At 49.6% G+C, this 20,750-nt stretch overlaps 4 protein-coding genes across 4 annotated transcripts; 2 read left to right on the forward strand and 2 right to left on the reverse strand.

Annotated features, from left to right (window-relative positions):
* Window positions 1-1,305: 1,305 nt before the first annotated feature.
* Window positions 1,306-5,168, forward strand: STEHIDRAFT_88154 (G-protein alpha subunit). The gene is made up of 9 exons (XM_007311395.1): window positions 1,306-1,712; window positions 1,822-2,006; window positions 2,095-2,258; window positions 2,317-2,439; window positions 2,773-2,908; window positions 3,156-3,275; window positions 3,415-3,533; window positions 3,775-4,494; window positions 4,583-5,168. Exons 1-8 carry the CDS (start codon window positions 1,592-1,594, stop codon window positions 3,872-3,874), a joined length of 1,068 nt encoding a protein of 355 aa, XP_007311457.1. The 5' UTR covers window positions 1,306-1,591; the 3' UTR covers window positions 3,875-4,494; window positions 4,583-5,168.
* A 496-nt stretch (window positions 5,169-5,664) lies between these two features.
* Window positions 5,665-11,153, forward strand: STEHIDRAFT_173121 (uncharacterized protein). Its single transcript, XM_007311396.1, has 25 exons — window positions 5,665-5,728; window positions 5,797-6,306; window positions 6,359-6,579; window positions 6,649-6,697; window positions 6,761-6,817; window positions 6,869-6,952; window positions 7,010-7,075; window positions 7,144-7,189; window positions 7,256-7,278; window positions 7,337-7,389; window positions 7,455-7,545; window positions 7,604-7,611; window positions 7,679-8,429; window positions 8,490-8,780; window positions 8,889-8,966; window positions 9,122-9,282; window positions 9,397-9,467; window positions 9,525-9,591; window positions 9,674-9,772; window positions 9,842-9,898; window positions 10,042-10,195; window positions 10,278-10,339; window positions 10,406-10,475; window positions 10,542-10,627; window positions 10,700-11,153. The coding sequence occupies exons 13-25, from the start codon at window positions 8,295-8,297 to the stop codon at window positions 11,109-11,111; spliced, it is 1,743 nt and encodes a 580-aa protein (XP_007311458.1). The 5' UTR covers window positions 5,665-5,728; window positions 5,797-6,306; window positions 6,359-6,579; window positions 6,649-6,697; window positions 6,761-6,817; window positions 6,869-6,952; window positions 7,010-7,075; window positions 7,144-7,189; window positions 7,256-7,278; window positions 7,337-7,389; window positions 7,455-7,545; window positions 7,604-7,611; window positions 7,679-8,294; the 3' UTR covers window positions 11,112-11,153.
* A 700-nt stretch (window positions 11,154-11,853) lies between these two features.
* STEHIDRAFT_135758 (uncharacterized protein) lies at window positions 11,854-13,671 on the reverse strand (the record flags this gene model as incomplete). Its single annotated transcript, XM_007311397.1, has 5 exons — window positions 11,854-12,185; window positions 12,369-12,803; window positions 12,857-13,342; window positions 13,411-13,461; window positions 13,554-13,671. The coding sequence occupies 5 exons, from the start codon at window positions 13,669-13,671 to the stop codon at window positions 11,854-11,856; spliced, it is 1,422 nt and encodes a 473-aa protein (XP_007311459.1).
* A 1,031-nt stretch (window positions 13,672-14,702) lies between these two features.
* On the reverse strand, window positions 14,703-17,166 carry STEHIDRAFT_116545 (cytochrome P450; the record flags this gene model as incomplete). The annotated part of the gene is made up of 12 exons (XM_007311398.1): window positions 14,703-14,744; window positions 14,881-14,992; window positions 15,053-15,175; window positions 15,239-15,263; window positions 15,341-15,677; window positions 15,750-15,763; window positions 15,857-16,004; window positions 16,079-16,197; window positions 16,292-16,440; window positions 16,527-16,715; window positions 16,774-16,903; window positions 16,962-17,166. The coding sequence occupies 12 exons, from the start codon at window positions 17,164-17,166 to the stop codon at window positions 14,703-14,705; spliced, it is 1,593 nt and encodes a 530-aa protein (XP_007311460.1).
* Between the last annotated feature and the right edge of the window lie 3,584 nt (window positions 17,167-20,750).

A 20,750-nucleotide genomic window follows, 5' to 3' on the forward strand; every position in this document is an offset into this window, starting at 1 on the left:
CGCTGTCACAGCGAGGTACGACGTACGATGAATCGATAGACAGTCGATATTTATTCCATTCCCGGCGTCATCATCGCGGATCCGCCCACGTCATCCGGGGAACAGAGTAGAAACTTTTAGACTGCTCTCCTATCCGAGGAGATTTTGTGATATAAAAAAGACGGCACAGATGTGACCTACACCAGTACTTACGCTGAAGTGCAACGCACTCCGTAGCGAAACCACTCGCATCTAGCATGAAATGAGCGAACGCCCCGAAAAGAACCCAAAAATGACCTGGCTAGCGAATTAGACCGCAAGTCTTCTAGTACGCACGGAGAAGACCCAGGTATATTAAAGGTACGGCTTCTACGTCGGAGAGGTCTATCATAGTCCGTTGACGACAAAGACAGAAACCAGGTTCGAGTCGGTCTCCTCGGCGTTTTGTACGTTGGATATATTTTCTTTCCTTTCCTCGGAATTATAGAGAATGACAGGACGTCGACATCTCGAGCGACTCGAGTGACTCGACTAGTATTGTGGCGTAGCGCCACCAAGACGCTGACGTTGTCCGAGTCGACAGCGGGAGGGAGAATTAGAAACGACAGGCTCATCGCCAGCATCGCAAAGGCTGCATGATTGTGAGTACCCAGCACATGAGCTCTTCCAAGTTCCTCTCGTCCGTCAAGAAAACCACAAACAACGCACAAAGAAAAGAACGCACCTCCTGCCTCTCCAGCAATCCCCCTCCGACTCGGAACACACTCCCCGCGCCAGAACCTGACAGACCCAAAAGCGCATGCAGCGTCTGCAGTACTAGTCCGCTTGGCCCAGGGGGGATGCCTTGTACGGCCCAAAGAAGGGTATATGACGGCTGGCAGAACAAAGGCTATTTGTAGTGCGAGGCATGCGAGGCGTGTGCGCGAGAAGTGTAAATTTAGACTAATTGGGTTGACGGAGGCGAGCCGTGTGGCCGTGACGGGGAGAATGAAAGATGGGCCGAGGGATGTAGAAGCCGAAGAAAGACGAGCATGGCAAGCTCAGTAGAATGGAGGTATGATCGTAACAGCAGTAGTACCAGTAGTGAATGCGAAAGCAAAGCCAGAATTGTCGAGGACGTTGTCGTCGAGAGCAAGAATAAAAAGGAGAGAAGAGAGAAGAGCGGAGATGAGCGGCGCGTCCGGATCCGGGCGGGCCACGAGGAGGACCTTCCTGATTTGCAACAAAGGCGTTCCGGTGGCGGCAAGGAAACGGGGCCTGATTCGGGGAGGTGGCCGACCGTCGACGGGCGCTGTGTGCTCTCTCTCTCACCGCCATCTCATCCCGCACGCCTCGACTCCCTCTCCCTCTCCCTCCTCTCCGCTGTGCTCGACGACGCTCTCGCATCTCGCACGCTTAGACTCACTCCCGCGACGTCACGATTACTGCTCCGCACCATCCCAGCCGGCGTCGAGCAACATACATATCTCCATCACTCGGGAACCACGGCCACACTTCCCATTCCGCCTTTCTCGTACGCTGTCAAGGCCATCCCACACCCACACCCACACCCACACGCACGTACGCACGAGGACGATCAGAAGGAGTGGTAGACCCGTAGGTTGCTGCAGATATGGGCAACTGTGTTTCGAACTCGGAGGACCGAGAGGCGAAGGCGCGGTCGGACGCGATAGACAGGCAGATCGAGGAGGACCAGAAGAAGTTCAAGAAGGAGTGCAAGATCCTGCTGCTTGGTATGTTCCTCTCCCTCTGCCTGTTCTTTGTCTCTCTCGATGCATCCGCGCCACTCGTCCTCTCGCCACGCATCCCCTGTCCGCTCACTCACGACATGCATATGCACAGGTTCAGGCGAATCGGGTAAAACGACGATCGTGAAGCAGATGAAGATCATCCACCAGAACGGATACTCACAGACAGAGCTCCTCGCCTTTCGCCCGCTCATCTGGAAGAACCTGCTCGAGAGCTCCCACGACGTCATCAACGGCCTCTCCAAGGTCGGCATGGAATGTTCAAACCAGGACAACAAGGTCCGTTTTTCCTCTTTTCTCGCCACCTTCCACCAGGAGCTCACCCTCCTCATTCATGTTTCGTATCCTTCCATCGTCTGTGCCACAGAACAACGTCGGCGTCATCCAGGCGTATGAGCTCCAGCCTACAGATCCTGCCTTCACCTTCAACCCAGATATCGCAAAAGCAATCAAAGACCTCTGGGGCGACGCCGTCATCCCAAAACTGATGGAGCGTTCGTCCGACTTTTATTTGATGGATAATGCTTCGTAGTACGTCCCTTTCTTTCACTTGGGCGAGATGATTGGGATTTCGGCTCATACTCTGCAGTTTCTTCGCAGAATCAGACCGGATATCGGCTCCGGGATACATCCCGACGCCAGAAGACGTGTTACGAGCACGAGCGCAGACGACGGGTATCACGGAGACGCGGTTCAACATGGGCGAATTGTCGTGCGTCTTGTTTCTTTTCGCGTATTCCCTCCCCTCTTTTCCTTCCTCCCCTTTGGTTGGGGCGGTCACGCATATATCGATCCCTTGGCCCCTATTTCATTCACTTCATGCGTATGCCCCCTCTGCTACACATACATCCATCCCATTGAGGCATATTTCCATAACATCTACGCATACATCCACCTCTGCGCATCGCTTCAAACGCATACATCCACCCTCTCCCGCATACAGCTACACACCTATCCGCGCCACTCGCCACTCCTTCATCTATCGTTTTCCCCCTTAACCCAGATTCCGTGCAGTGTCAGATGCTAACGACTCTCGTTCCCGCAGAATACACATGTTCGACGTCGGCGGGCAGCGATCCGAACGGAAGAAGTGGATCCACTCGTTCGAGAGCGTGACGTCCATCATCTTTTGCACTGCGCTTTCTGAGTACGATCAGGTGTTGTTGGAGGAGAAGAATCGGGTATGTCTTTTTTTTTCTTCGTTTTATATTCGTCCAGGCTATCTCCTTTCCGTCTCTAGTCCTGAGCCTTCCTTATCTAATTCTTTTGGCTGAGCTGACGTGTGTTTGTTTTCTTCCGTTTTTGATGTCCTTCCTGGCCCACTTTCCGACTGTCCTGCGGTTCCGCGGTGCTCGGATGATGGATGATGATGATGGCGTTGATTGTGGCGTTGCGTGGCCTGCCTGCTTGCTGCGTGCGCGAACACAGAACCGGATGGTCGAGTCGCTAGCGCTCTTCGAGTCCGTCATCAACTCGCGATGGTTCCTTAGAACATCAATCATACTCTTTTTGAACAAGATCGATGTGTTTCGGCATAAACTGCCAAAGGTTAGCCTTCTGCATCCTTCATCCTCCATCCTCGGCCCCTCCTCCCTTCTACCTCCGAAGCGACCCCTTCTTGCCACACGAACTCTTCCCATGCGTCCTTGGAACCGCAGCTGATTGTGCATACTTATATCGCGTCCAGGTCCCACTAGAACGATATTTCCCGGAATATTCGGGCGGGGCGGACGTGAATAAGGGGGCGAAGTATATCCTCTGGAGGTTCATGCAGGCGAACAGGGCGAGGTTGAGCGTTTATCCACAGTGCGTCTTTCTGTCCAGCTATTTTTCCATTTTACGCTTTGGGGTTTGTGTGAGGGAACGGGTGGAGGAGTTTGGTGGATAGGGGTTGGCGCCACACGCCACACGCCACATTTTACCGCGCGTTGGTGTATTTTTTTGAGCGCGCACGCGTCCTTCTCTACGTTGCTTCGCACTTTCCTTCCCTTGTTCAGTGTTGTGTTTGTTCGCTTGCCAAGACCTACGCTGACTTCATATCATATAGCATAACACAAGCAACCGATACCTCGAACATCAGACTGGTGTTCGTCACGGTGAAAGAAACGATCCTACATAACGCACTCAAGGAATCAGGAATTCTATAGCCCTCGGCTCCCTCTCGTCTTCCGCGCCTTCTTTCTCTTCTTCTCCTGGCCTCTCTTCATTCCTGGTTCCTTGTCTCGTTCTCTTCTTTCACTTTCGGTCTCACCTCTGTTCTGTGCTCAGTCTCGTTTTGTCCACAAGTCACTCGTTCGCCTCGCTGTTGTAGCACTGCTGTCTCACGTCCACGCCCAGGTTCACGTCCACATGTTCCACGTTCTACATCATGATCATCTCGTCCCTCCATCTTCCGAATGCATACATATCATCAGCCCGTCATCGTCGTCATTCCTTCACATCTCCCACACGGCGGCCGTGTGTGCGCCATCCGCGTCCGCCGCATCGCATTCCTCTGTCATGTACATCGCTCACCGGCTTAGGCTCAGCCTCCCCTGCGCCATCCCGTCGCTACTCATACTTGTCGTACTATGGATCCATCCACCTTTTATTACAACTTTTTCCCCTTTGGTTGACTGGCTTGATCTTCTTTTTCCGTTTTCCGTCTCTCGATTTATCGTTACTTTTTACTTTTGTCTCTGCCTCATCATCCCGCTTTTTCTTATCTGGTTCTTGTCGGTTTGTCTGCATCGGAGAAGAAGGGAGAATGAACCGTTTGCCGTCGTCGGTGAGTTGTGTCTGTTCGGTATCCAGAGTCGAGAACGCTAGAACGCTGATGCTGATGGCGATGTTTTGTTTTGTTTTGTTTCGTCCAGCCGAACTTGTTATATTCCCACATCAATTGATTGATTTTACCCTACTCGTCCACTACATATCCCTACCACCCCATCTTTTGCATCGTTCCCCTCCCTACTACCCCTACGTATATTACCCAACCCTTTTCATCTCGCCTCCTCATCTCCTCATCTCCGCTCCTGTCTCCGTTTTCATCTCTCCTGTTCCTGTTCCGGCTGCAATCGTAAATTACCCTCACGTTCCACTCCATCTCCATCTCGTCTCGTCTCATTTCCCTTCTCTCTCCGAACTTCTCTAGCGCCACACACATCCCCGTTCTGTCTTTTCGTCGTGTTTGCGCGTCGAGCTTTTTTTCAGCAATCGACATCGTTTATTTTTGTCTTTTACGCTTCGGGCCTTGAAGCTCGGCTTGGCTAGGTTTCATATATCTATTCTATTCCTCCTTTCCTTTCCCTTTCCTTACCTTTCACGCTTCTCTCTACGCTCCTCTGAATCCCGTTCACGTTGTGGTGTCGCGTTCCGAGTCTGCCGATACTCCTGTTCGTGTTCATGTTTCGTTGAATCGAGCCGTGTTGAAGTGAAATTCAATCGATAACGTTGTCGATTCAAACGTGTTGATTTAGCGTGCGTGGGCTGTTTGTTCGTGTTCGTGTTCGACTCGGACGTCTTGGGGGTGTGTTTTCGGCTTCGGATTCAGGTTCAGATATCCTCTCACGGTTCACAGCTCATAGCTCACGCCATAGTCGACGGTGTCAATGGCGCGAGTGGAGATCAGCTTCTTCCCGGGCCCAGTGATTCAGAAGGCGTAGACCTCGGGTTCGATGGAGTGATGTGATGTAGTGGATTGGATGGTTTTTGATGCGTGATGATGCGGAAAGAGGCGGAACGAGGTGAGCAAGCGAAGGCGCGGTGTAGGCTTCCATCTCAGGCTTTATGATGACTTCTACGCCTGGGCGGATGGATAGATAGGATAAGCACGGAGACGCAGAACTCGGCAAGGAGGCGTTTAGGTGCGTTTAGGTGCCGTTCTTCGTCACATTCATAGGCGTCCATTGATTTGTTTTCTTCCTCTTCTTGCAGGTCTCCTCTCGACAGCGCCAGTCGAATCTTCACTCGCTCTCACATACTATCGGTCACCTCTCTCTACAGCTATCCCTTCGTATATGGTTCGTGCTTTCTTCCTCTGACCTTGGCTCTTCCTACTTTGTCCGTATTCAACATGTCTCCTCGTCAGGTCTCGGCTATGTTCAACATTCAACGGTCGTGGACTCTCTATTTTATTTTTTCACGTCCTCGTCTTCAGATGGTCTATGATCGGTGTCTAAAGCGGTTATGAAAGTCGGGAATAAGACTGTAGATGCTGTATAAAGGGATTGGAGATGCAACGTATAGAGGACTTTGGGTGCTACATTTCGCTTCCCGACTCTGACACCACCTTGTCGTTCTGTCTTCGCCGTCCGCATCTCCCTTTCGGGTACAAATCAGGTGAGTCGCGCTATATACTGAGGAATTTGCATGACGAGTCTCGCGTCTATTCGGAATTACTTCTCGCGCACGTCACATGGGGAACGCAGGAGATACCGCACACCATCGCTCTTGATGTTTCTCGGACCTTACGAAAGCTTTCCCTCCCTATAAGTCAACTGACCGGCTGTCCTTCTTTGATCACCTCTTACTCCTCTCCACATGTCTACGCAAGCGAACACATTACCGCGGTCCGCCATTGTGACTGGCGCAGCCCAAGGTATGAGAGTCCACTAGCGCATCACATAACATTGACAGACGAGGATTTGTAGGTATCGGTCGGGCTATCGCTGAAAGACTAGCCCAGGATGGCCTCAATGTCCTCATCAACGACGTCCCGTCCAAGGAAGATATGCTTTCAGAGTTCAAGAGCGCACTCGCAGACGCTCATCCGTCGCAAAGCTTTGTCATTTTCGCCGGTGATGTGTCGAAGGAGGAGGACGTCAAGCACATGGTCGAGGCGGCTGTGGAAATATTCGGAGGATTGGACGTGGTAAATCCTTGTCGGCGACTCCCGTGTCATCCTCTCTGGTTCGTCTGAGTTAATCTGTTCTGGATAAAGATCGTCGCAAATGCTGGAATAGGCGGGGCTCTTTCCTTCTTTGTCGACAGTACGTAATTTTTTCCATATGCCGGATTAATCCCACAGTATGCTGACTACACTCATCTCACAGCACCCGTCGAACAGCTCGACAAGGTCATTTCTGTCAATTTGCGGGGCGTATACCTTTGTAAGTCCTGTATGCAATGCTCTTCCCTTGCAAATTTTGACGCATGAGCAGGCTATCAATACGCTGCCAGACAAATGATCAAGCAAGGACGGGGAGGAAAGATCATTGGAGCGTGCTCGCTTGCCGGAAAGAAAGGTATTTAGTCGCCGCTGGCTATAAATCGTCTTTGTCTCATATGAAGGGAGCTTGTAGGAATGGCCTTGGCCAGTGCGTACGCCAGCAGCAAATTTGCTGTCCGTGGCCTTACTCAATCCGTCGGTGAGTAGCCCTCTGTCGGTACTTGGGCCTTGAACTCATACTGCTCCACACGTCTTTATGCTACCAAGCCACCGAGCTTGGACAATACGGGATCAACGTGAACGCATATGCCCCGTAAGTATGACCCTGTATCCTTTGGACACTAGAACTGACTCCTAATGTCCGTGTATTCTCGATCAGGGGCTATTTCCCCACTCCCATGGGTATGCTCAGATTTGGGGCCTCAAATCATCAATGAGCCTGACATTCTTATATGAATAGTCGAGGCTGCCGCAGCGGAATGCCCCGGCGGACCTGATGCTTTCATTGCCGCTGTACGTTCAAATATAATTTATATAGCAGTCGAACATACGCTGACGACCATCCTTCGTCCGTTTAGCAAGCCTCAGTTCTCAACAGACCCGGAAGACTGGAAGAGATCGCAGCTGCTGTATCTTTCTTGGCTTCTGAGGGCTCTAGTTATATGACAGGTGGGTCTCTGCGTCTGTCCATACCCTCGATAGATCGCTCAATCCGTGTCGACATCAGGGCAAACGGTTGGTTTTTTTCTGGGATATTACTGCGGACGAAACTCGCTCACTGATGAATCTCTTCCATATGTAGATTACAGTTGATGGTGGTAGGCATTTCGATTGATTTTTGCAAGTACTTAATGTGCAGACATCAAAACTTCAGTGGCGCGGTGAAAAGTTCAAGGTTCGCGAAATGATGGCTTAACTTGGACTCGGAGTTATTGAGTAGCATCAATATTGAGACCTTTATTGAGGAGGAGAATGAACCTTGATATTTGGCCCTACGGTAGAGACCCGAGCTCGAGAATGCCGGTAGTGATGAGGTGGCCCAGCGTCCGAGCGTAGTTAAGCCATGATCAAGTCCGCTCGGCAAGTGCCGGTGTTCCGTTCCACGCGCCACACTCATTTTCTTTGACCACTCTACCACGGTCGGGTTCATGTTGTCTCTCTTCGCTTTCACTCAAACAAACTCGGGCTCATTCGCCTTACCTATCTGTTAAATACTAACAATGTCCTCGAGACCTGTACGAGTGCATAGCGATGTAGATTCCAAAATCCACATGTTGGCCGAACCGCAGCAGGCTCTCCTAATCTTTCAAACATTGTTTTCAGCCCTCAGCGCTCAGCCGCAGCACGCCTGCTCGATCCTGGGCGGGACGAATGAAATACGCAGCACCTTTTAGACTCTAGCAAAGCCATGGGTTGTCATGCTCAGCGTTCTCTACCTTTCCTCGTCCTTCCTACTCCCGACTCCAGCCATGTCGCGCTGCAGCTATACACTGCTCCTCTCATTTCTTATCCTCGGAAATATCTCGACGGTCTGCTCTATTCTGAGCCAATCTGTAAGTCACACAAGATTTTCTGCTGTGCCTTCTTGACGTGATTATGAACTCTCGGAATAGTATCAATCCACCTCGATAATCAATGTCCCCCTCACCATTCAAGTTGCCTACAACTCCTCTTCAGACAACTCATCGTCTTCATCCACGAGTAACGGTCACTTCTTCACCTGTCCCCGCGGAAGCGACGCCTACGCGACCGCGCCTACAATATACGACACATCCGGCGAGCTCATCTGGTTCGGTTCCGAGTTTGGCGATTGTTTCGATTTGAATGTGCAGTATTATAATGGCCAGGCGGTCTTGACGGTTTGGAATGGGACGGATGATTCGGCGGGTTACGGAAATGGCATGGTACGTTCAATCCTTCGCCGTCCTTTGCGCTGTGCAGTTTCGCACAAGTGATGCTGACGTTGCGTCTTTGAACGAATGTGGTGGATGGTATGGGTGCGGATTATATAGGGAAGGATCGTCGACAGCACGTATACCACAATAGCTACCGTTGCCTGCGATTCAGATACCAACTCAGACCTTCACGAGGTTCGTCTCCCACCTTTCTTTGCCATATCCCACATCCAACCCCCGTATGTCATTGTCTTACGAGCCTGTCCACCTTCTACATACGACGTGCTTGACCATTGCACTTCGTGCCACCTCGTTGATTCTAACGAGACTCCATTTTCCCTCGTCCGTAGTTCAACATCCCAGAGGACACAAATACTACCGCGATAATGACGACCTACTACCCTATCCAATGGGACCTCTCATCCGTTGGCGGCTCAACCGAAGGATGGATGCTCACTTCGGGGTTCCAGGAGATCAATATCGCCGATGGAAGCGTTGTATTCAATTGGAGGTGTGTTGCGCACCTTTTCGATCAAATGACGGTAAGATATAATTATTGACTCTCTCGCTGTTCGTTCGTTCGGTGGACATGGCATTCGATTCGATGACCTGCTGATGATCGTAGCGCGGCTGATCATATGGACCTTACTGAGAGTTATAACACCATAAACTCGACGGGCGGTAGCGAGGACGATAGTGCGTCGATCCTTCTTCTTTCGTGGATGCATCATACTGACGGACATGAATGTATAGCTTGGGACCCGTTCCACATCAACTCGATTACAAAAGACGCGGAGGGCAATTACTTGATCTCGTCACGGCATGCATCTGTTTTACTAGACTATTGATCCAGCGCATAGCTGTTCTTACTCAAGATACTGATTCTGAGAGGGCGAAAACAGACACTACCACCAAATCCTGAAAGTATCAGCTACGACTGGTGAAGTCCTATGGACAGTCGGTGGTATGACCTCGAATTTTACATTGGACGACGACTCAACGTGAGTATTCTCACTTCCAGCTGCATCTCATACTTCCTCTCGGCTTGTTTATGTCGTTTCGTCGGATAGGTTCTACTGGCAGCATCACGCGCGATGGTACGATGACTATACAAAGGTTTCTATATTGTACGTATCCTGTTTCATTCTTTCGTCCATCTGCTGAAATATTCACCCCCTTTCCTCTGGCATTCCACACCCTTTCTAAACGATACATACACTTTATCATCTAATAATGCATCCCCCCCTCGGTATCGAATTTACGCTCACAGCGATAACGGTGCCACAAATTGGAACGTCGCCGAAGCCTCCGCACGGGGTATGACCCTTGAGATTGACCAAGATGCTATGACGGCTACGTTCGTCAACGAATACCTTCCTATTGTTACGGTCCAGAATTATTCGTGCAGTCAAGGAAGCATTCAGGTTCGTTTATTACATCTTCCAGTCAAATACCCTTAGATGCCAGCAAGGGGCGCTGACACGTGTATTTCTATGTGATCTCCAGATGCTCGATGATGGAAATGTAGTGGTCGGTTATGGGAGCAATCCGTGGATTGGGGAATATACGTACGACCCTCTATCTCTTTGCACATTAGAGACGAGGCTGATGACTTTTGGGTTTATTGTTCCCAGGTCAGATGGCAGCGTTATATTTTTTGCAACACTCGGAAAGGATGGAGAGGAAGGCAATTCTCCGATGCAGGTTCGTTTTCCAGTCCCCACTAAAATAAATATAGTTATAGGTGACTAACGATCATGCACATGCTAGAACTATCGCGTGTTCAAGGTCTCCAGCTGGGTCGGAACACCTGCTACTTCGCCCGACATCGCAGTATCAGGTGCTCAGGACGATATGTGGGCTTCATTCACCGCTCAGTTTACTGCGCATTCCTTGCATTAGTGCTTACTATCGAATTCTTTATGCAGAACGATCTACGTCTCCTGGAACGGTGCCACCGAAGTCTCGTCCTATGCCTACTATACTTCCACCAGCTCCAGCTCCTCCCTAACCTCTAGTCTGAATGTCACTCGAGCAGGGTTTGAAACATCCTGGACGGACAACTCGACTTCGCCTTCCTACATCCGCGTTGCTGCCCTTGCTGCCAATGGCTCTGTACTCGGCTGGACAGAAACTATCACCGTCGATGGCAGTGGGACCTCTGATGCTAGTGGAACTGATTCAACCTCGGGAGCGATGACCTTAGTCGCCGGACTGAGTCTGACAGGTGTCGGAGGTATGACGGTGACGGCGACGGGTGGGGCAGTGGCAGTTGTGGGCATCGTTATTGGAGAGTTATCATATTGGCTAGACGAGCTGTTGGGCGATTGGTTGCTGTAGAAGTGCATGCAGTTGCGAGGTCTGCTGTTGTATGATTTGAGAGGGTATTTTATATTTTTACACTGGCCGTAAAGCAGGACTCTGAACTGCTTTCTGATGTCTATTTTCTTGTATAATGGAGATCTTTATACTACCTTTGGCCTCAACACGTTCAATAGTTAAGCACAGCCGTAGAAGTTGCGAGTCCTGATGCCGACAGATATTCAGATGATACGTGGATGACGCACTCTAAGATGTCCCCTGACGTGCACTTCCTTCCATCTCTTGCATACGCTAAGCTCATATGTATTCGAGAATGCTTCTTATACTAGTCGTGCTCTGTGGTTTATCTTTGGCCTCCCCTTCAAATGCACACACTGTTATGACTTAAAGCTCCCTCTAATTGGTCCGTCCCTTTTGCATATCACTTATGAGCTGTTGATCACAGTCAGGCAATATGAATGCATTGCGCAATGACCAGACTCGACGTAACGTGCCTCAACAGTACGAACGTGGATACTGTAAACTTATCAGACCTCAGAAACCTTGGACGTAGTCCCCGTCGACACAATAGTTTAACTGATGCGCTCAGGTTTTCTAACAAATTCTCTATCGTCTTATGTCTCCGTCCCGGCGTGCGTATTGAAAGCAGCGCTCCTGGTGCCCATTAAAACATAAATTAGTTCCTTTTTTCTGATCCAGGCAGGTATCAAGGGTATATATAATAAGAAACGAAGAATAACCCTAAAAGACGGGACAGGACTCATTCCGAAGAATACTGGGGCGGCAAATGCTCAACGGCCCTGTCATGCACCAGTCCTCTCAATCCACTGTCGCTCTCTACAACCAATTGCTGCGGGGCTGACCTAACACTGCCTCCATCGAAAGCCTGTGCCGAAGTCCCCCCTATTGCCAGATTTGCGCCATCAGGATTGTTCGAAGACGAAGTAACGTGTGTGTACGCGGCAAGCTTTTCGGATTGAGAACGCAAGGGGACGTAACCTGGATCATAGCTCGACGACGCTCGAGATTCACTGGGAACGAATGTCGGTAATGATTGGTTACCGAAGCCAGGAGCGGCGGTCGTGGTATAGTCTACTGACGTGAAAGAACATATGTCAATGTTTCGATTTTAGGCTGAGATATTATAGCTTATGTACGAACCAGATTCAGATCTTCGCAAATGGTAAGCTTCGGTGAGCATTCTATCCATCCCTGCGGGTGATTGTGTGAATGCCGCATATGTGACCTCAGCATCAATATCCACCGGCGGATGACCGTCACTCGTATTCTCCGTCTCTGACCTTCTCCTTCTTCGCAATACGAAGAAAGAAGCTAACAAGAAAGAGAGAAATACCAAGCCACCAATCGAAATCCCTACAATTGCTCCGACACCCAAATGGCGTGAGTTGTCTGTCTTCTCATGGTTATTTCCCCCACCGTTTCCGCCGTTCCCAGTCAAGGAAGGTGACGAAATGAATGCGGAATCGGATTTCATCAGAACATAGTCGAGGTAGAACGTGTTTGCGTCTGCTGCAGTGATCTCTAACGTGTGAGACTCTCCGGTGGTGGGGTTGGCGGTGAACAGTTCGTAGTTATAGGCAGGGAACGTGGTGGGAACGCTCATGTTGGCGGTGACACCGTCGATCGCGTATGTACCAAGTGTACTGACAGAGTTTAGGATCATGCCGTAGGCTCTAATTGTGGAGGCTCCTGTGATATGTAAAAAGTAGAGATTTGTTAGACAATCACGAATACAATAATGCCATTGCAGAGTAATGGAATAATACCCGTGAATTTTAGAGAAACATTGGATGACGAGCTTGTTGGTCCCATCACGCTCGAGTTGAAGGTCGCATCCGTAAGATTGAAATTCCCCTGCTGCGGAAAGCCCAACACATTTCCAGTCCACCCATCTGAATAACCAAGATACGGGCTGTGGTCGTCAATGAAGATCCAGCTCGTGTCTTCGGTAGTGGATACCGTGGAGTTCTCAGAAGCCTCGTAAATCAGGTAATCGACGAAGAAATTGGAGTCGGTAAGAGTGGAAGCCGAGGTAAGAACGTCCACTGTCAGGGTGTGCGACGAATCAGGCATTGATGGAGAGACAAAGAAGGGTATATGCCGCCTAGTGTCGGAAGAGGATGTGATAACACTAGTTGATATCATGTTGAAGTCGACGCTGAAGGAAACGTTTGTACTGCTGAAGCCATCCCCGCCCCCAATAGTTCCGTACAGGGAGATCGAAGAGCCTGGTATGGTGAGCAATTCAGTATGCTCCATGCTCTCGATGAAAATATTATGCACGGGAAGAGCGTACCATTGAAAGAGTAACTCATCGTTGATGGAATCCCTGATCCTGATACGGTGGCTCGAAACTCCGTTGAATTGCCTAAATCATAAAGTCGCTGATTAGGAGATTCTTACAGGATGGAGGCAACGAAGCATGAGTACTGTACATACCGGGTGAAGCGACAACCCATCCGTCTGCTTCTATACCAGGAGAGCCAGCGGTCTGATTGGCATGAGGCCACCATGATATACCAGCATCCTCATCGTCGACGATAACGTAGACTGACATTGAGGAACAACGTAGAGATAATGAGGTCGCAGTTGATGTGGAAAGTTGGGAGAGAGAGAGAGGGAGTAAGAGGACGGTAGATTGTAATGGATAAGGCCCTCTTCACACCATCTTTGATCTAGGTGATTTGCCATGTGCGGGTAGAGATTTCGGCATCAGTTACAGGCTACGCCCCCTCAATCATGGGTACCGGTCAACTCGGTGTTACATAGAGCAAGGGTGGACCATCATGATAATGGGCCGTCGTACTATTCCGCATAGGTTCTCAAGAAGCATACTACATATATCAAGGCACCTGAGACAATATACTCGGGAGACTACGTTCCTTTTTCGAAATCGCACTTGTTTATGTTTTGAAGTCCCCGCCAGCCGCTTCCACCGAATAGTGTGTTTCATGAACCGTACCTGTGCCCACGTTCTCGCTAAAGGTGGTTCTTGTGGCTGTTTCGATACCGGCATAGAGATATAACCTCCCACACTGATCTGATTCATGAGTTGCACCCTCCACATCGCTACGCAGGGCTACTACTTATGCTGGGCCGCCATCATCGTCTATGGTAGGCGCGATATGACCTCCGCTACTCTACACTTCCAACCATACCTCTCTAACATTGACACCGTAGGAGAAAGTGAGGGATATGTTCAAGAGGATCCAATGACCTGGAATATTACGGTTCGGTGGGAAGTTCCAAAGAATCATATGGATGATTGCAAGGACGAGGGCGGAGGGAATGGATGGGGCTTGTCGCGGCGCTAGATCGATAAAATGGATGTAAAAGGGAGGCAATTGCTGTGATGACAGGCAAGAGCTCTACAACAGACTCGTATGTGAGCATTCTCGGAGAGACGGGATCGTCATAAGGCGATACTAGAAATGATGGGCAGAAGCGGCAGAATGGTGTAGATTGCTCATCAATTCGGATGGCCTTTCGTTTTGGCCTGCAGTTCCCAGGCAAACGGTAGTATACCGCTAGACCGGTCGCTACGTTTTATTATCTCTGTACAATGACCTGATTAACAGTGCGGCCTTATCATCCATAATCCTCGCTTGACAGGCAAATGGCTTTGGGTGACTGTTGTCAGGAAAAACCAAGTCAATTGATATGTCCCGATGAAGCAACGGATGTTGTACCAGGTCATAGTATCGTCTTAGAACATACTGTAGAAAGAAACATACCATATCGTGCTCTCCTCCAATTCAACACTTACATCGATCTCGTTACCGCTCTCATCCTTCGCCTTCACGACATCGAAAACCGAGAGCAGCGAGACCACGGCGAGCCACAGCGTCTGACTAGCAAGATGGCGTCCTGGACACGACCTGCAGATAATGATTTGGATAAAGGGTGGAGTTTCTGCTGTCGGGATGATTTCAACTGACCTGCGCCCGAATCCAAATGCAGGGAGAACATCGTCGTCGTTCAATTTCCCGTCTTCTGTTATAAATCTCTCAGGTTTGAACTCTTCGGGTTCTGGATATCGGTCAGGATCATGGAGAATTGCCCTGATACGAAAATATTATGAGATACATCCTTTCGAATATAAAGTTGCGGTTACGACTCCATACCATGAATTTCCGACGACGATTGTCCCTGGTAATTAGTATGATACATGTTTAAGCTTATTATTGAAAACATCACAGCTTCGGGTGTGTTGAAATAAGACATACCTTTTTTGATGATCATTCCGTTGTAAATATCATCCTTCGTAACCGCGTGCGGTATTCCTAGGGGCAACACAACGATCCACCTCAGGAGTTCCCTATATATAGCCTCCACATATACAAGCTTCAGAGAGTCGTTCTTGCCATAATTATTTGGTTCGGACTCCTGATCAATAGAGTGGGAAGGACAGTGATCTTGAGCATGGTCGCCGGGGCTCGCACGATCTCCGAAGTCAGGAAGTCGGTCTCGGCCAACTACAGCGTCAATTTCTGCTTGAGCACGAGCTTGTACGTGGGGGTGGAGGAGGAGTGATAGAACGGCCACGGTGAGAGAGGTCATTGTCTAGATTGAAGATAAATCGGATGTCTACTTAGCGAAAAATCGAATACAGTGCTCTATGATGCTAGAGCTCACTGTGTCTCCTGCAGCTGCGAGGCCGACAATTCCGAATGAGAATTTAGGGAGAATAATAGATAAATAAAGTCTGAGTAAGCAATGTTTGGGAATGAAGGCGAACACACCTAAGTGGATGGTAGCCATCACATTTTTGAATGCCGTTTCGTGTAGTCTTCCTTGACTGTTCTCTGCTCTTGAGTCAAACTCGGACTGCTCAAAATTTGTACGGTGAATAAAGTTCGCCGATAGTGACGGCCCGTCCATTCCATTGACCTATACATAATTCGAGAGTTTAAGAGTTCAGCAGCAAGAAAACGAATCAGAGCCGCAGAGTGTGCAGCACTCACTACATCTTTTTTCACGCCGTCAAACAAGTGATTTATCAACTCCTCGCACAGCTGGTTACTTCTTTCAGCAAACGTCTTGAAGCCATGTATTCCTGGGAGCCACCTTGGGAAATACTTCACTAATGACGCGACAGGGATGATCCAAACGCATACAAATTTATCTTCAGCACGAGAAGGACGTGGTTTTGCCAGAGGAGTGAGAAGAAACCGTACCGAACGGGAAAAGATTCACCATGATGGCTCCAGGGAAGAAGACAGATGCACCCATGGCTACTGTTTCTTCCGCAATATGAACATAGTGATCGGTTTTTACATCTACGTCCCGTCCGTACGCAATCTTCATAGGTAGAGAGCCAGCATATCTGTCATGTTCATCACAGTCAATCGAGTTTCTTTTAAGCCGTTTACTTTTATCACAATAGGAACGACCAATGTCCGATACACTTACTGTCTAACTTCGTCGACCACGCTATCTGGATGATCCAGTATGGCCTTCAACATCGTGGTGACGCGCGAGCGCAAAAGAGGACGATATGCTGCAACAGCGCTGGGACGGAAAAGGTGGAGAATGGTGCTCCTGCTCGCACGCCATACATCATTGTAATGCATGAGCGGGACGCCGAACTCGTGACCCATCCTGTCACATACCCCATAGCATCAACAGGCAGTACAAGAAGATATAATGGAAGACAGACAGGGTGACCATCTCAAGATACGGTCTATCTGAGTATATGTCTCCTTTTCGTTCGAACAGATCTCTAGCCGCAGTCAAGGAGTTGAGAACAACGGTATGGAAGCCGGGAAGCCTGAAATAGACAATATCGCCTGATGGTATACAGTTTTGATCTGAGCACTTCGCATCGAGTATACGCGGTGAACGTACTTTTGTACTGCTTTGCCCATCGTGCAAAGGCTATATGTCGTTTCTCCCTTGGTATATCGAGAGCATTTCCTATAATAAAATGGCCCGGAGGTCCTGGGGGGTGACGAAGGCCTTGCGCATTACGCCAAAGACTGTATACCCGAGCGAGTAATGTAATACTCGCAAGTAAGAGAGCAGTAATTGTAGTGCCCATATAATCCATCATCTTTCGGGAAAATTGGACTCAACAGGAGAGTCTGTGTAGAGAGGAATGTGAGAGGCTCGAGATAAATGAAAGGAGGGGGCGTGCAGAGAAGATGATGCCGAGTGTATAACAGCGTGCAGCTCCTTCTCTCTGCTTTGACCAAGCATTATAGTTCCACTGTGTGGGTTGCGTACTCATCATTAGTAAGCACTTTACTGTAGAGAGTGGGGTATAGAGCTATTGTTAGCAGCTGGTGAGTAACGGTCCTCGATACGCTGGCGCTGTTCAATGAATAGTCAATGTCATGCCAAATGGAGCCGAGCAGGATAGATTGCAATTTCCGGCATGTCCTTAAGGATGCCTTTGCACCTTCTTCGTAGCTGAATTGCTCTACCAGATAGAAGGATATGTTCATCATGCTAGCATCGATTAATCAGACCCACACAATTAGGAGAACACCAAGGCGTGGGTTTTGGAATACGTATGGAGAACGCAGAGTGTATCAGAGAACGATTGGTGGAATGGGGATAATAAGACGTCAGATTCAATACCGATAAGAGCGACAGCTTGGGAGTAAATCGCAGAGACCTGTCCGTGACTGAGTGAATTCGAGTTTTCTTTCTGGCCGAGATGAGCATAAGTACATCCCTATTGATATCCCACGAGTTAGTTCCTGTTGATGTACGATGGGATATAAAAGTGAAAAGTCAGTAACGGACATAGCATATGCTCCCTCACCCCATAGCACGCCGGTCCCCATTCAGTATCAGCTAAATAAGCTTCCAATAGACGTCGACTACTCAACACCTGGCGCCGAACGGGTTTCGCTCTCGAGATGTAGTCGTCTCCGGACTCACGCTGTCCGCTGAGAAAGCGCGAGAATGAATAGCTCTGCAGGATATTTCGAGTCGAGAGGGAAGGAGGGGAGCGGGCTGTGGAGTGTTGCGTCATTCCTAGATGAGCTCTTAATGGGATGACTTCTACCGTACTGAGCAACCTTTGGGCACATAGTGCGGACACGAAAACAGCGTGACGATGGTCTCAGCCGCACATAGCAACATGAACAGAGGCTCATGCGTAGAGCTCAAAGTATCACGCCGAATACAAGAAGGAGCTGAAGTTATACCGAAATCACCACCCTTGGTGGTTGTGGAATGAAGAGAGAGCATATAGGTGCATTGTTGAAGGCGATACTTGTAGCTCTGTGTCATAGGAGCTGATTTGCGCAGTATGGCTCCTATTTCACCGAGCTGTGACAGAGCAGCTACTGCATTGGCAGGGAGGCCGGGACAGCACTACGGATACGACCAGGTTACTGCCGCCCGTATGCTTTCCGCATACGCGGGAGAGAACACAGATGAAACGAACCGTGGCCATCTCCTCCAACAAACTTTCAGTGATGCTCCCGCGGAGGAAGTGACGGAGCGTTTGTCGCAGCAGTTCCAACGATTCGAATGTGACGGCAGGGATGACAACATCAAGTCAGAGGCGGGAGATGGTACTTCGCGTTGACTCGAGGCTAGACAGAGCGGTGGCGAGAGTGTTCCGTTGCCAGAAACAGATAGAGAGGGGGTGTCGGGAAGAGAAGATTGGAAGAGAGGTTTACTTGGGCAAACAATAGTAGTAGGAACAGGAATGGAGAGGAACGAAAGAGGAAGAGGGAGGAGGGAGGAAAGGAATCGTGGCGTGGCAGAGAGCGATTGCGAATTTGAAATGGTAATCAGACGCGCGTGGCTACTAGCGCTCGTCGTGCTCCTCGCTCTTTTCATCTTCCACTTCACCTTTCCTCGCTGCCTTCGCTCTCTATCGCAGAATATAGGATTGATTGAACAACGGCAGGACGTCATTGGAGTCTAAACATCGTCATGATTCGACTGCGACGTCGAAAGAACAATGGAGGCAGGCATACCCGCAGAAGTGCGCAGAAGCTACCGCAGAGATCACCCATAATTTCACGAATCCTGTCTACAAGACATGAGATGCGTTCGAAGTGCATTACATGCAAGTCATTCGTCATTTGCCTTACTATATCAATGTATAAATACTCAAGGGTTGATTATAGTGCAGAAAAGGGCGGTCAACGAGTGACTTACACAGATGCCCGAGGTCAACGTCCTCGCCCTAACTCAGTTTACCACTCCGGTCGCGTAGACCCCGAAGTCGTATGTCCCATCCTCATATGAACATTGACTGTCTACTGACATGCCACTAGATGCACTGGTTATCATCTACCGTCTTCTTTTCCTCCTGACTCCGTCCCGTTCGCACCACAGACGACGAGCGTCCTCCCACCTTACTCTCCTCGACCACCTCTCATACTAAACCCTCACTATCCTCGAACGTCTGCTTATCCACATTTTTGTACGCGAACCCTCCCTCACCACACGAACCCTCTCGCACCATTCGCTGAGAACGCTAAGACACCATCTCCGACCTCGCAAACAACTCCACGGGCGGAAGAAGAGCGTGACACGCGCACAAGATTTAGGCGCTCTAGATGACGAAGTCCGACCAGGAGGTGGCAGAGTGAGATTGTCCAGCGTGTTTGACGGGTGTCTGAATTTAGTCGGGATCTTCGGACGGAGGCGGTGGTCGAGGTCTTTCGCGGAGGCCTGCAGGATCCGCAGTGTCGTTGTGAGTGTCCGACACACGTCTCTTTTTTTTCCATGTATTCTACCCAAGCCTCAAGATTTATTTGATCTCCTTAACTATAGCAGTCGTCCCCGACTTCGTCTGGGACTTTCATGGCCCAATTGAGTCCAAATTTTCGCAGTGAGTCTCGCCACCACTTGGCCAATATTCCCTTCTGCTGTACAGTAGCAATAACGTGGAGATCTGCGCGCGTGGCATATTGGTATAAGGCCAAAATGTGCACGTCATCCAATCGTAGTAGCAGGCTCCTTTGATCTTTGAGACATTCTTCAAAGTCGTCAAATACAGACGCTTTCTCGACTTCGAGTGATAGGCAAGGCCTAGGCAACAGCATTTGTACTCGATCAAAGGTATTTGTCGCCGTGCTCATCGTTCACGGAGTTTTTCCTACATCCCTTCCTTCCTGACTCCAATCATGTCGCGCTGCAGATATACGCTCTTCCTCTCCTTTTTTATCCTCATCCCACCATGTACCGAGTGAAGCTATCAGTCGAACAATCGTTTCTGCTGCGTCTTCGCTAACTGATTGTGAACATCCGGCATAGTATCAACCTACGCCCGTCATTAACGTACCTCTGACCATCTATGTCGGGCGACCCCAAGTCTTCATCCACGAACAATACCTGCTTCCTCACTGTCCCCTGGGTAGCGACGCCTAAGCCAGTGCACCCACATCTCCGACGAGCTCGTCTGGTTCAATTCCGATTTTGGCGACGGTATCGACTTGAATGTGCTGGATTATGAAGGCCGAACAGTCTTGACTGTTTCAAATGTGACGGACGGGTCGGCGGGGTATGGAAATGATATGGTCCGTCTAGTCATTCATCTTCCTGGGGTTTTGCATAAGTGACGCTGACTTTGCGGCTTCGAAAGAATGCGGTGGATGGTATGGGTTGGGATCATGTATGGGTCTTCGTCAGCACGTCTACCCCGATCGTCATAGTCGCCTGCGA

Source organism: Stereum hirsutum (genome assembly GCF_000264905.1).
Source record: "Stereum hirsutum FP-91666 SS1 unplaced genomic scaffold STEHIscaffold_26, whole genome shotgun sequence".
Lineage (NCBI taxonomy): Eukaryota > Fungi > Basidiomycota > Agaricomycetes > Russulales > Stereaceae > Stereum > Stereum hirsutum.

Excerpts from the sequence above, each read along its gene's own strand:
- STEHIDRAFT_88154 (XM_007311395.1), top strand. The coding sequence starts at position 1,592 with ATGGGCAACTGTGTTTCGAACTCGGAGGACCGAGAGGCGAAGGCGCGG. Across the intron at positions 2,440-2,772 it reads TTCAACATGGGCGAATTGTC|AATACACATGTTCGACGTCG; the intron begins GTGCGTCTTGTT and ends TCGTTCCCGCAG. Across the intron at positions 2,909-3,155 it reads TGTTGGAGGAGAAGAATCGG|AACCGGATGGTCGAGTCGCT; the intron begins GTATGTCTTTTT and ends GCGCGAACACAG.
- STEHIDRAFT_173121 (XM_007311396.1), top strand. The coding sequence starts at position 8,295 with ATGCTCAGCGTTCTCTACCTTTCCTCGTCCTTCCTACTCCCGACTCCA. Across the intron at positions 9,773-9,841 it reads ACATTGGACGACGACTCAAC|GTTCTACTGGCAGCATCACG; the intron begins GTGAGTATTCTC and ends TTCGTCGGATAG. Across the intron at positions 10,628-10,699 it reads TCAGGTGCTCAGGACGATAT|AACGATCTACGTCTCCTGGA; the intron begins GTGGGCTTCATT and ends TTCTTTATGCAG.